Source organism: Ctenopharyngodon idella, chromosome 2 (genome assembly GCF_019924925.1).
Source record: "Ctenopharyngodon idella isolate HZGC_01 chromosome 2, HZGC01, whole genome shotgun sequence".
Taxonomy (NCBI): Eukaryota; Metazoa; Chordata; class Actinopteri; order Cypriniformes; family Xenocyprididae; genus Ctenopharyngodon; species Ctenopharyngodon idella.
Window position 1 is genome coordinate 27,521,401 of NC_067221.1, and position 12,575 is coordinate 27,533,975.

At 38.4% G+C, this 12,575-nt stretch overlaps 1 protein-coding gene and 1 long non-coding RNA gene across 3 annotated transcripts in view; both read right to left on the bottom strand.

Annotated features, from left to right (window-relative positions):
* The window catches only part of LOC127503995 (hemicentin-1-like), a 196,558-nt gene that overhangs the window by 119,497 nt on the left and 64,486 nt on the right, over window positions 1–12,575 (bottom strand). Inside the window, exon 6 of one of the 2 annotated variants that reach the window (XM_051878295.1) lies at window positions 8,994–9,338. The exons of the other annotated variant lie outside the window; for it this stretch is intronic. Coding sequence (XP_051734255.1) covers window positions 8,994–9,338 — 345 coding nt within the window. The remainder of the gene's footprint in view (window positions 1–8,993; window positions 9,339–12,575) is intronic. 2 annotated transcript variants of the gene reach the window in all.
* LOC127504282 (uncharacterized) lies at window positions 1,739–3,913 on the bottom strand. The gene is made up of 3 exons (XR_007927332.1): window positions 2,790–3,913; window positions 2,287–2,352; window positions 1,739–2,037 (listed from the first exon to the last, which is right to left on the bottom strand). It is a non-coding gene; the product is annotated as an uncharacterized LOC127504282 (long non-coding RNA).

Below are 12,575 nucleotides of genomic sequence, written 5' to 3' on the forward strand. Positions count from 1 at the left end.
ACAACTTTAGATTTTCTTATATACCTAATCTATCGATCTAATGATGTCAAAGACAACACATCATCATAATCCCACAGCTCTCTCCCGTCAGCCGTCGAAGGTCATGGGGAATTTCACCCCTTCAACTCTTCAACAAGCTCCAGCTGAGAACCCCATGATCTAGTCTCTACTCTGCCTCAGCAAGAGTAAGACCCGAACCATTAGGCGCAGCTGCCGGTCCTTCTCCTCTCGAGGAACAGAAGAGAACTGCCTGAACTGCCCACAAGAACTGCCTGTGCATGCTCTTTTGTTCTCATAAAAGACAACGTTATAAGTTTTGTTAGGACCACTATCATCAAATATGATGGATAATAGCATAGAGTTTGTATTGGCAGTGTGGTTCTGTTCTGGACAAGAACTTCCTGTGCATCCATGCAGCCTAGCATGGATAAGAGCAGGGAGAGCAGTTACCCCCCTTAGGGTAACAGAACAGAACCAACATATGCAGATATAATTAAAGTCAATAATTTAACATGCTTAACATACACATATTTCAAGAATTAGTTTGATTCAGGGGAATCATAAGGCCAATCCTGACTGAATAGAGGAGGAGCTGGGGATGGAGGAGGGTAATTAGCTCCTGAGAAATGCAATAGCTGCTGATAATACTGAGGAGCTTATATATGGATGCTGTGATAGGCGTCGTATTCCTATAGGTAGACGGGAGTGACCTGGGAGTCAGCTGATGCGAGCTTGACTGACGTGACCTGCCAGAACTGACGCTAACGCTTGATTTATGTGTGTGATCAGATGTCAACACTATGGGACACGGATGCACACACTTCCTGAAATGTTTGTCAGACATAATAAGTGTTACCTTAATACCGGTTTGATATTGCTTGCTTTAAAACAAAACAGTCCCTGAAGACGAAAAGATACTGACTGCTTCTCTAGGCGCTCCTTATATACTTCCGAGTCGCGCAATGATGACGTCATAGGCTGTCACCGGCCAATAGGATTGTCGTGATTTGATAATTGTTTTCAGACACCGGTTCATGAGGAGGCGTTCCCCAAAGCGTGTCAAACGCAGTGTTGAGTTCCCTTTCGAAACTAATTAAAAAAAAAAAAAAAAAAAGGGCCTGTCTCAAACTGCTCACTTCATGTCCACTTGTGGTCTTGTGCACTTACAATGGCCGCCAGCGCATGTCCGTTGAGTCCACAAGAGGGGTGGACTCTAACCTTATCATGCCTGGTTTCACAGACAAGGCTTAGTTCAATTAAGACTTTTAAGTAGCTTTTATAAACATGCCTTAGAAAAAAATAAAAATCATTACTGGTGTGCATCTTTAGACAAAACAATGACACTGATGTATTTTAAGACATATCAGTGCAAGTTCTTTTCAGTTAAAACAGCTCAAACATGCATTTTAGTCTGGGACTAGGCTTAAGCCTTGTCTGAAAAAAGTGTGAAATTACTTACATTTCATTAAGTTGTTCTTCACACAAAACTACCAATCGTATGGGCTGATTTTATAGCAGTTTGTTAAGATTAGACATCTAAAATCACAGGTACGCTTTCATTTTTACAAAGAAACTAAATGCACTGGAATATGGTCACCAGCAGGGGGTGCAAAGACCACGCAAAGTATGGCATGTAAGTACTGTTAGCACAGTACGGTGTGTGCCCTTCTACCAGTCTCTAAGTGTATTGTTATTTATGCTGTTATACTGAGACATTGAATGAAAGAATACTTTAAACTACTGCAATATCAGATCTTTATTTTCTGCTTTGAAAACATAAACAATGAGGCTTAAGGCTCGTTCACAGTTATGTTTATTCTGTCACTTTAAATGCTCAAGTTCTTTAAAGCAGGATGGATTCTGATTGGCTGTCAATGTTTTTAATGTTTAAAACATTTGATGTCAATGTTTAAAACACTTAATTACACACTTTTTTTTATCAATTCATGTTGCTTTTCAGGGCTCCACACATCAGAGATACAGAAAGCTGTAAAATGTTTCGCTATGTGTACCACACTATGACATCTTCCCGTCAAGCTGAAAGAAAGAAAGAAAGAAAGAAAGAATGAATGAATGAATGAGTGAATGAATGAATACATTAATAAATAATACACTTCACATTTCTATTTGGTATACTTGAGTTATTTGATCCATAACAGTAAATTATATTCTGTGTACCATATACTTAATCTATAGACATTTGATATTCAAGTGTTTAATTTCATTTGGCCAAAGGTGAGGAGAGTTTAGTTTTTTTTGTAGGAAAACTTCGGTTTAAACACTTACCATTACATTTTGATACACAGGTTCAGTCAATTCAACATCACAAGCTTTGCGTCTGTCATGATTCATCTTTGCCATTAAAGTAAAAAAAACAGAATAGATAGAATATAAATAAAAGTCATTTACTAGATAATTTCACAACTACATTCAGACTTTCAATCTTTTAAATTCATTCATTCATTAATCCTTATACAACCTTCTAGGGTCCCAGTTTCTTGGGCCAAAAGCAGGGGAAAGCACCTCTCACACACACTCTCTCTCCAATTCACCTAACCTGCATGTCTTTAGACTGTGGGGGGAAACTGGATGTTTGCATTTTTACCACACCGACACGGGGAGAACATGCAAACTCCACACAAAAAGGACTCCTGTCTCAGCTGGGGCTCAAACGTTTTTGCTGTAAGGCAACAGCACTAACCACTGAACCACCCTGCTGCCCAATCTTTTAGATACCAGTCTGTTTACCTGATCAGTAAACTACTGATAACTAAATGCATTTTTCTCACCTGAGACTCCTGTGTGTCATTTCTCTTTTTCATCCACCTGTTTCTCCTTAAAAAAAGAAAAAAAAAAGGTGATCAGATTTTTATTTGGAAATCTGTTTAGTTTGTCTGAACTATCCCAGCAGGCACAGTATGTTTATGTCAATAAGACATTGGACTCCAACTAATCCAACGTTGGTCAAACGTCAGATTTTGTTTGAAAATTAGAACCTAAATCCAGCGTTTGTTTGACGTCAAGCTCCAATTTCAGACAGATGTCAAATTTTGGTTGTAATAAGCACTGCATGGTAAAAAAAAAAAAAAAAAAAAAAAAAAACTAAAAAAGGGTGAAATGCATGGCAGCATCACTTATTACTACCAGCTTCACTATTACTAACCAGACTGACTTTATTTCTGTCATACGTCTACAGAAGCTCTTATTGAGAATTAATAGAGGATTAAAAGTTAATGATTTGTTGAAAAAGTTTAGCTTGTTTCGATTTGTTGAAAACATCACCATTATGGTGATCAGCGTTTGTTTTCAGTTTGACTCTTGAATTTTTAACATTTTTTTTTGTTATTTTTTCTTTTTTTCTGGCTGATATAATTGTGTTAGTTATGGCAAGAAAAGCAATACAATATATGATCAGATGATGGTTACTTGTTGATGATAAAAATATAATCAGCATAGAGTGATCATATACTGTCTTCATTTTGTTTGGCACCTTGTGCTGCCATGCGTTTCACTTTTTTTTGTGGTGTTTATTCCATCCAAAATTCAACATCTGCCCAACTTTGCAGCTTGATGTCAAACAAACATTGGGTTTAGACGTCAACCCGATTTTCATTTTCAACCTGCTGATACGGGATATACTTCAGTTTTTATTTCTTAAGCTCACCCCCAAAAATCTTTCAATGAAATCAATATGTATAGAAACACCCAAGTTAGCCTGATAACTGATTATTTCCTTTATACAGAGCTGCATTTCTCAAAAGCATCGTGAGTTAATTTGATTGTAGAGACCATTGGTGCCAATAGTTCTATGACCTACATCGGCTTACAATGGTTTTGAGAAATGCAGCCCTGGTTGTTTATAAAAAAGAGGTTAAGACAGAATACAAGTATCTGCAATCCCATACTACACACATCTTACCAAATCAGCACCATCATGAAAATAACTGCAGCACCACAAACCACTCCAATAGAAATGTATAATATCACCAGACGTCCTACAACTGAGAAAAGAGTAAAACATCTGAACAGATTCATTTTCTTCACTTTAGAAAGAGTAATGTAAGTATATGAGCTGCTCTACCTTTAACAGTCACAGTTACAGCGTCTGATCTCTGAGATCCATGTTGATTGTGAGCCTGACAGTAGAAGCGTCCACTCTGTAGTGCACTGAAACTCTGTCCAGATCCAACAGCTGAGCTTTCATTCTCCTTAAACCAGCTGAAGTTCAGAGCAGGAGGGTTTGAATCACTGCTGCAGATCAGAGTCACTGAATCTCCTGACACTATTTCACCAGATCCATTTATCAACACTGAGACGTTCCTGGGAGGATCTGAAACAGACAAAATAAACTGTTAAATAAAAAATATATTCATGTTTTGTGATTGCTAATCCACTAATTTGTTTGTTACCACAGTTTCTGAATCATTATTAACTTACACATGACATGTAGGTCCCTTAATTGTACCGACGATTTAGTCCCTTGGGGTCAAATTGACCCCAAACTTTTACAGAGCGATTGCATAAGGAAATATACATTTTTTATATGATAAACTATATATCATTTTTTTTATTTACTTCTTATCTACGCATTTATGCTGTGTTTTTGTGGATATTTTTTTTTTTTTTTTTTACCTATTTACTGCACAATTACTTAACCATGTCATAAATTGGCTTATGAAAAATTGATTTTTAATGAAAAAATCACTTTAATGATGAACTTAATTAAATCTAAATTGTATTTGGACATTGCTCTATGTGTTAGGGATAGAATACTGCCATCTACAGGTTTGTGGAAAAACTTTAGGAATTATAGTTAAAGAAAGAAAGTGTAATGACCACATACAGTGGGTACAGAAAGTATTCAGACCCCCTTAAATATTTCACTCTTTGCTATATTGCAGCCATTTGCTAAAATCATTTAAGTTCATTTTTTTTCCTCATTAATGTACACACAGCACCCCATATTGACAGAAAAACACAGAATTGTTGACATTTTTGCAGATTTATTAAAAAAGAAAAACTGAAATGTCACATGGTCCTAAGTATTCAGACCCTTTGCTCAGTATTTAGTAGAAGCACCCTTTTGATCTAATACAGCCATGAGTCTTTTTGGGAAAGATGCAACAAGTTTTTCACACCTGGATTTGGGGATCCTCTGCCATTCCTCCTTGCAGATCCTCTCCAGTTCTGTCAGGTTGGATGGTAAACGTTGGTGGACAGCCATTTTTAGGTCTCTCCAGAGATGCTCAATTGGGTTTAAGTCAGGGCTCTAACTGGGCCATTCAAGAACAGTCATGGACAGTCACGGCCCAGTCTGAGGTCCTGAGCACTCTGGAGAAGGTTTTCGTCCAGGATATCCCTGTACTTGGCCGCATTCATCTTTCCCTCGATTGCAACCAGTCGTCCTGTCCCTGCAGCTGAAAAACACCCCCACAGCATGATGCTGCCACCACCATGCTTCACTGTTGGGACTGTATTGGACAGGTGATGAGCAGTGCCTGGTTTTCTCCACACATACCGCTTAATTAAGGCCAAAAAGTTCTATCTTGGTCTCATCAGACCAGAGAATCTTATTTCTCACCATCTTGGAGTCCTTCCATGCGGGCTTTCATGTGTCTTGCACTGAGGAGAGGCTTCCGTTGGGCCACTCTGCCATAAAGCCCCGACTGGTGGAGGGCTGCAGTGATGGTTGACTTTCTACAACTTTCTCCCATCTCCCGACTGCATCTCTGGAGCTCAGCCACAGTGATCTTTGGGTTCTTCTTTACCTTCTCCCCCGATAGCTCAGTTTGGCCGGACGGCCAGCTCTAGGAAGGGTTGTGGTCGTCTCAAACGTCTTCCATTTAAGGATTATGGAGACCACTGTGCTCTTAGGAACCTTAAGTGCAGCAGAAATTTTTTTGTAACCTTGGCCAGATCTGTGCCTTGCCACAATTCTGTCTCTGAGCTCTTCAGGCAGTTCCTTTGACCTCATGATTCTCATTTGCTCTGACATGCACTGTGAGCTGTAAGGTCTTATATAGACAGGTGTGTGGCTTTCCTAATCAAGTCCAACCAGTATAATCAAACACAGCTGGACTCAAATGAAGGTGTAGAACCATCTCAAGGATGATCAGAAGAAATGGACAGCACCTGAGTTAAATATATGAGTGTCACAGCAAAGGGTCTGAATACTTAGGACCATGTGATATTTCAGTTTTTCTTTTTTAATAAATCTGCAAAAATGTCAACAATTCTGTGTTTTTCTGTCAATATGGGGTGCTGTGTGTACATTAATGAGGAAAAAAAATGAACTTAAATGATTTTAGCAAATGGCTGCAATATAACAAAGAGTGAAAAATTTAAGGGGGTCTGAATACTTTCCGTACCCACTGTATATCCAATAGAGGTCAATAGGGACTCAATAGGGACTGTGTGTATTTGTGTTTATGTGTGTGTATGTGTGTGTGTATGAGATAGAACGTTTGTTCGACTTTGTGTTTATGGTCAAGGACCAGACCTTTATTTACATGTAAATTTTTTTTAGGTTTAGGCCAGTTTTGTTGATTTTATTTGCCAGTTTCTATAAAAATGCTCTCTGTTGCAGTCACACACATGTGTGTGTTTGTGTGTGTGTATGTGTGTGTGTATGAGATAGAAAGTTCGTTCGACTTTGTGTTTATGGTCAAGGACCAGACCTTTATTTACATATAAAAATTTTCAGATTTAGGCCAGTTTTGTTGATTTTATTTGCCAGTTTCTACAGAAATGCCCTCTGTTGCAGTCACACACATGTGTGTGTGCGTGTGTTTGTGTTTTTGTGTGTGTATGTGTGTGTGTGTGTATGAGATAGAAAGTTTGTTCCACTTTGAGTTTATGGTCTAGGACCAGACCTTTATTTAAATGTAGAACATTTCAGATTTATTCTGGATTTTTTTTTTTTTTTTTTGACAAATGAAATGAAAAAAAAAAAAGTACATTTTTTAAATTTTCCCATTCATTTTCAATGTGGGGTCAATCTGACCCCAAGGGACTAAATCTGTGATTTTTTTTTTACACACTTTTAGAACAACCAAATCAAGCCCAGATTCTTTGTGCATGTTTAGATAGATTATTTAGGAAAAGTTACAGAGTCTCATGCCCCTGAGATGAAGGGTACCCATTTTAAAAATGAAGGAAACTGTCAGCGGGGTCAGCTGGACACCAAGGACCGATAAATAAAAACATTATTTCAGCAGACGGACTGATGGAGATCAGGATTCACTGGAGGAACTACAGGTCTCAGGTAGAAGTAGTACATTCAGTATTTATTTATATGTGACTGGTCCTACTCAAAGTCAAGGTCAAGGTTCTGTTTATTGTCTCTCATAGGAGAAATTTACACGCACTGCTTTGAGAGCTATTTTAACCAGCGTCAGAGTTGTGCAAACAAAGACTAAAGACCGTAGCTTCTGGCCACGTTCAACCGCATTTACATACAGGTGTGAGTCTCGAAATGTCCCGTTCACACAACAACTTACAGTAGCGTCTGGAACACTGTCTGTATGAACGTGCAACGAGAGTCAAGCCCATATTCTCTTACTAGTAACCATAACGACAGTGACCAACATAATATTAAAGATGGCGACGTCCATAAAACTGAAAAGTCTCATCACATTTGACATGACAAGAGACCAATTGAACCGCGAATGTATCCATTCATACTTCATTAACCAACAGCAGCATGTAAACACGCGATAGCCGGAGTGTTTAACCGTTGCACTCACGTGTCATGTCCTTTGCGACGTCTCGTGAATGACATGGCATTTGAATTTGGAAAAGAAACACAAAACTGACAGGAGCCACTCCGGTGGAAAACAGTGATTGGATCTAATGCTGCATTCCAGGCAGTTTTTTGAGCCCGTAAGTCACGACTTCAAACCATGACTCACGACTTTGTAGCGTTCCAGGCAAGTCATGCCAAACTGTCTGAGTGTAAACAAACCAGCATGGCGGACCGTACAGGGCTTATGCTCATTTACAATTATTTCTATCGCCAAAGGTGCTTACTCCTTGCTTATTTAAAAACGGCGCATAAGGGAAGAGAAGCTGTTATACCTTTTATTTTACGTGCACTTGCATAAACGCTTGCATAAACAACATTGTTGTTTCGCGGGCTATGTGACATCAGAGCGCAGAACTGGGAGTACATCGATCTAGTACGAGTTCATGGGTGGGAAGTCACGGGTTTGACCGCCATTCCAGTGCACTTTCACGGGTAGAAGGTTGGAAATACACGGGTTATGGGTTGCCTGGAACGCGGCATAACACCTTAAGATGACACACAGCTTATATCTGTAAGTTACTTAAAGCGAAACCACTCACAAAACACCGGCTCTCTTGCACTGTATGACGTGATAGACAACTAGTTGTCCAGTCCTGTTCCGTTCACACAGCGCGAAAATTCAGAGAATGCAGTTGTGAGTCCTGAAAATTTACGGGTGTGAGTTCGGTTATAAAATGCGGTTGTCACACCTGTAAATAACCGTACTGTGTGTGAACGTAACCGTATTAAGGACTCAAATACAGGACTGAAAACCATATTCTGCTGCTGTGTGAACGTGGCCTCTGTGACATTTGATTTTTGCAGAAGTTCACTAGCTTTAAAGAGAAAAAGTCAATACTCACACATGACATTGAGCTGAACAGCAGGAGAGGTGTGATTGTGTCCGTCTACAGCACAGCTATATCTGCCTGCATCCTCTCTTCTGACTGACTGCAGCAGGAGTTCATTGTTTCTGTCTCTTCTCTCAGTTAATGGCTGTGAGTTTCTGTACCAGATGAATGTTGCTCTGTCAGTCAGAGTGCAGCTGCTTTTACATGTCAGACGGACTGAATGTCCCTCTGTCACTCTCTCAGGAGACTCCACCTGAAGATCTGAACACAACACACACATTATATCTAGTGCTGCTGTCATACACTGATTATTATTCAACATAATGTACAGAAGAAGAGAGAAACCTCATGAAAGTCACCTGTGACAGTAAGAGTCCCTCCTGGAACACCAATCCATTTACCATCATCCTTATCAGTGATGAATCTGAAATAGTACTCGTGTGAATCCTTCAGTGTCACGTGACTCAGTCTGATGGTGCAGTTCTGCTGTTTATCTCCCAGATACTGAAGCCTCTGACTGTATTCAGGGACCTCAGACAGATCTGGATGTTCTGTATTTCTAACTTGTGTTTTGGTCCAGAACACTCTCTTGATCTGATATCCAGTAGGGTATGTATAAGTGCAGCTCATTATCACTGATGAGTCCTTTAGTGCACAGATGTGTGAAGGACTGTAACTCACACCCCAATCAGCACTAGAAACCCCTGAAACACAGAATGCATACTGATCAAAGTAGCAGCAGTTGTGCATATAAAATGTGGTATGCAAAATCTCTTGAGTGTTTCTGAAGTGTTGCAGAGACTCACCGTGAATCATGAGCAGAAATATCAGAGGAAGAGGAGGAGCCATTCTGACTGACATCAGCATTGCAAAACCTACAACAAATGTACAGTGACTTATTTCTGTTAAATTTAAGTGTGTTTTAAACTCTTGTTATTTTTATAGTACAAAAACTAAACATGTAAATATTATTTAGTTATCGGTTTTGATGCTGGTGTTTATTGAGGTTCAACCAGACTCATTGTGACTGGTTTAGAAACGGTTTATTTAAGCTTAACTTCCTCTTTCTGGCCAGTTCAAATTGAGCCCCATCTACAATAAAAGCTGTTGATAGTCTTATGGGTTAAGATTATAAAAATGAAACCAACTTCAAAAACAACATGTTGGTCTTTTTAATAGGCTAATATTTACTAAAAACCACAACTAAATCAACAGATAAAGTTTTTATAAGTTTTAACTTCAAGGATGTTTACCCACTGAGCTGGGAAAATCATATAAAATATATACATCAACAACAGCATTTTATCTCCAAAAATCAATTAGTACAAATGTTAGCCAAGGTTAGTTGTCACACTTTTTACTCCAGTTAATATTTCTAAAGGTAGATTTATTTTTTTAAAAGTCACTTTATGTATAGAGATACACCTAAAAATGTTTTGCGTCTTAATGTGCTTTTATTGTGTTCATTTGACACCCAACAGATGTTACAATACACGATGATACTGAATTATTATAATCTAAGGCAGATTTAAATAGGTATTTGTAACCAAGATACAAAACCACTTGAACTGTTGACCTTAAACCTTATAGTTACTATGTGACAACTAGCCCCAGTCTCCCCTATAACATATTTGAATGTAAAGATCGATTAGTAAATGATGCTCTTACCTGTTTCACCAACACTCATGACCAGTGACATGAACAGGATGAAACCAGTATTGGGTTTCAGAGTGAGATCAACACCTTATATTTAACATGAGGATATGACTTCACCCAGTGCTGATATAGCAGAAGCAAAGTTAAACACAGCAACAGGGCAACCAACAACAGGGACAACTGAAGACTCAAGTAATAAAATGAACTGGTTAAACTGGTGAAACTTTATGTCAGTCTGTTGAGATGCTCATGAGCATGCTTTTAAACATAACTGTATATTTAAATTGTTCCTATAGGACCAATAAAATAATTGTTTGATTGTGCATTTGATAAACCTTGACTAATTAATAGCTAAGTGGTAATAAAACAAACAATACGAACTTATCAGTAATTAACAGAGTAACAGAATATTGAACATGCATCCTTATGACTAAAAGTTTTATAATATGAGACCTTTTAAGATTTGTATTCTGGCAGAGGCCTTGTGTCACTTCTCTGATGTCTCATGAAACTCTTGGCCATAAATAGTTTCCTTTCTCACAGCAGCATCTCTCCAGTAGAACGTATGATCATGTGACCCTCATGAGTGATGAACAGACGAGTGCTGACATCACAGACCTGTTGCTCTAACATCTGTAGTTATAAGCAGAATTTTGCTGATGTTGTTGAATTGTCAATATCCCAAGGGGGTCTATATAGTACCTGGGATCCTTAGACAGCATTAGTGTCCCATTTGTCCCAAATGGTATTTGTTTGGCTGACTAACACATAGCAACAGAAGTACCAGATCTTGAAGCTCATGTGCATCCTATATAAGTAGAAATGAGAAAGCATTTGCGGAACAAAGAGTAATGTATTTGAAGTTTTGCCTGTAGAGGACGTGTAGTGCTGGGTTGTTTTCGTAGTCTCTTTTAAGATGCGCCTCACCTTGAAAATAGACAAGAATAGTCTGCTGCAGTCAGAGATAGAGAGAAATACGTGCAGTCAAGATGGACAGTTTTCACTTCTCATAATAGCTCAGACACCTACGAGATCAAAGGCGGATATGTGTCATCATCAAGTAATTTTTTTCCATCATACCATTTGTCAGTGCATTTGGTGGACATTAGCAAAGCCACTTGAATGGATGACAATGGAAGATAGGCTTCATATGCTGAATAAACCACTTTTGTGAGGAAATAGCTTATCATTAAATTAATCGACAGCCAATCGGTTAATCTTACACATGTTTGCTCTTAAACATTCATTTTGGATTCATTTATTTTTATAGTTTACACACACAAAAAATGTTGTTTTATAAGAGAAGTCCAGGACAATAGCACAAGAGGTATGATTCAGTTTACAGCACTTCTCATTCATTTATAGAATCCGCAAACAGTGATTGACTGTCGCATAACTCTGAACGAAATTCAATGTCAAGGCTGTAATTTGCAGGGAGCAGGGTTGGAGCTAAACTCTGCAGGACAGTAGCCCTCCAGAAGCAGGTTTGGAGACCCCTGCTTTACTTTTTTTTTCAATGGTTAAGCCACAGACCCTCATATCTCCCAACAATAAGACCATCTCTGCGGTGCTTAATTTGTAAATTAATAATTGCAGGATCCAAAACAACAATTAAAAGGCGTTGGGACCAACTTCAGTTTTCCCCTGAACATACAATGACGTCACTAAACGGTGATGGCACAACTAATAAGAGCATCATTCACAAGTTTCACGGCCCTACAGCCTAGTGTATTATTTTGTAATGTATTCTGTCTACATAGAGACCAAATATCATTCAGTTGTTCAGTGATATTCGCTCACCGACGACATCATTGCCTCTTTGATTTCTGACTCCCATAGCTTGTCTCCAGTAGAGATTCGCTGATCAGCTCTTCATCATCCAAATCCACTGTTAAAAACAAATCGTGTTAAGCGTGATGATATGGTAACATATAACATTGAAGTAGGCTGCATTTAAATGAACATTTATTTAAAACAAAAGTTCTTCTTTGGCGAAATTACATTTCTTTGACCCTTAAACGGTCTTTCGTGACCCAGGGCGTCATTCACTACCCTCCTCCTCATTATTTTTTTTTAAGTTAGACGTCAACCTTCTTAGTATTTCTCAATTGATTCATTACAAATAATATAACAAGGAAAAAAATAAATAAATATTAAGAATGCCTGTTTTCCCATTCATTTTATGTAAGAATTGTATAGGGTCACTAATGACCCGAGGTGTGTAACAGTGTAAGTATATTTTTTTCTGCACAATAACAATTCAATCTTTGATGACTGAATAAGTG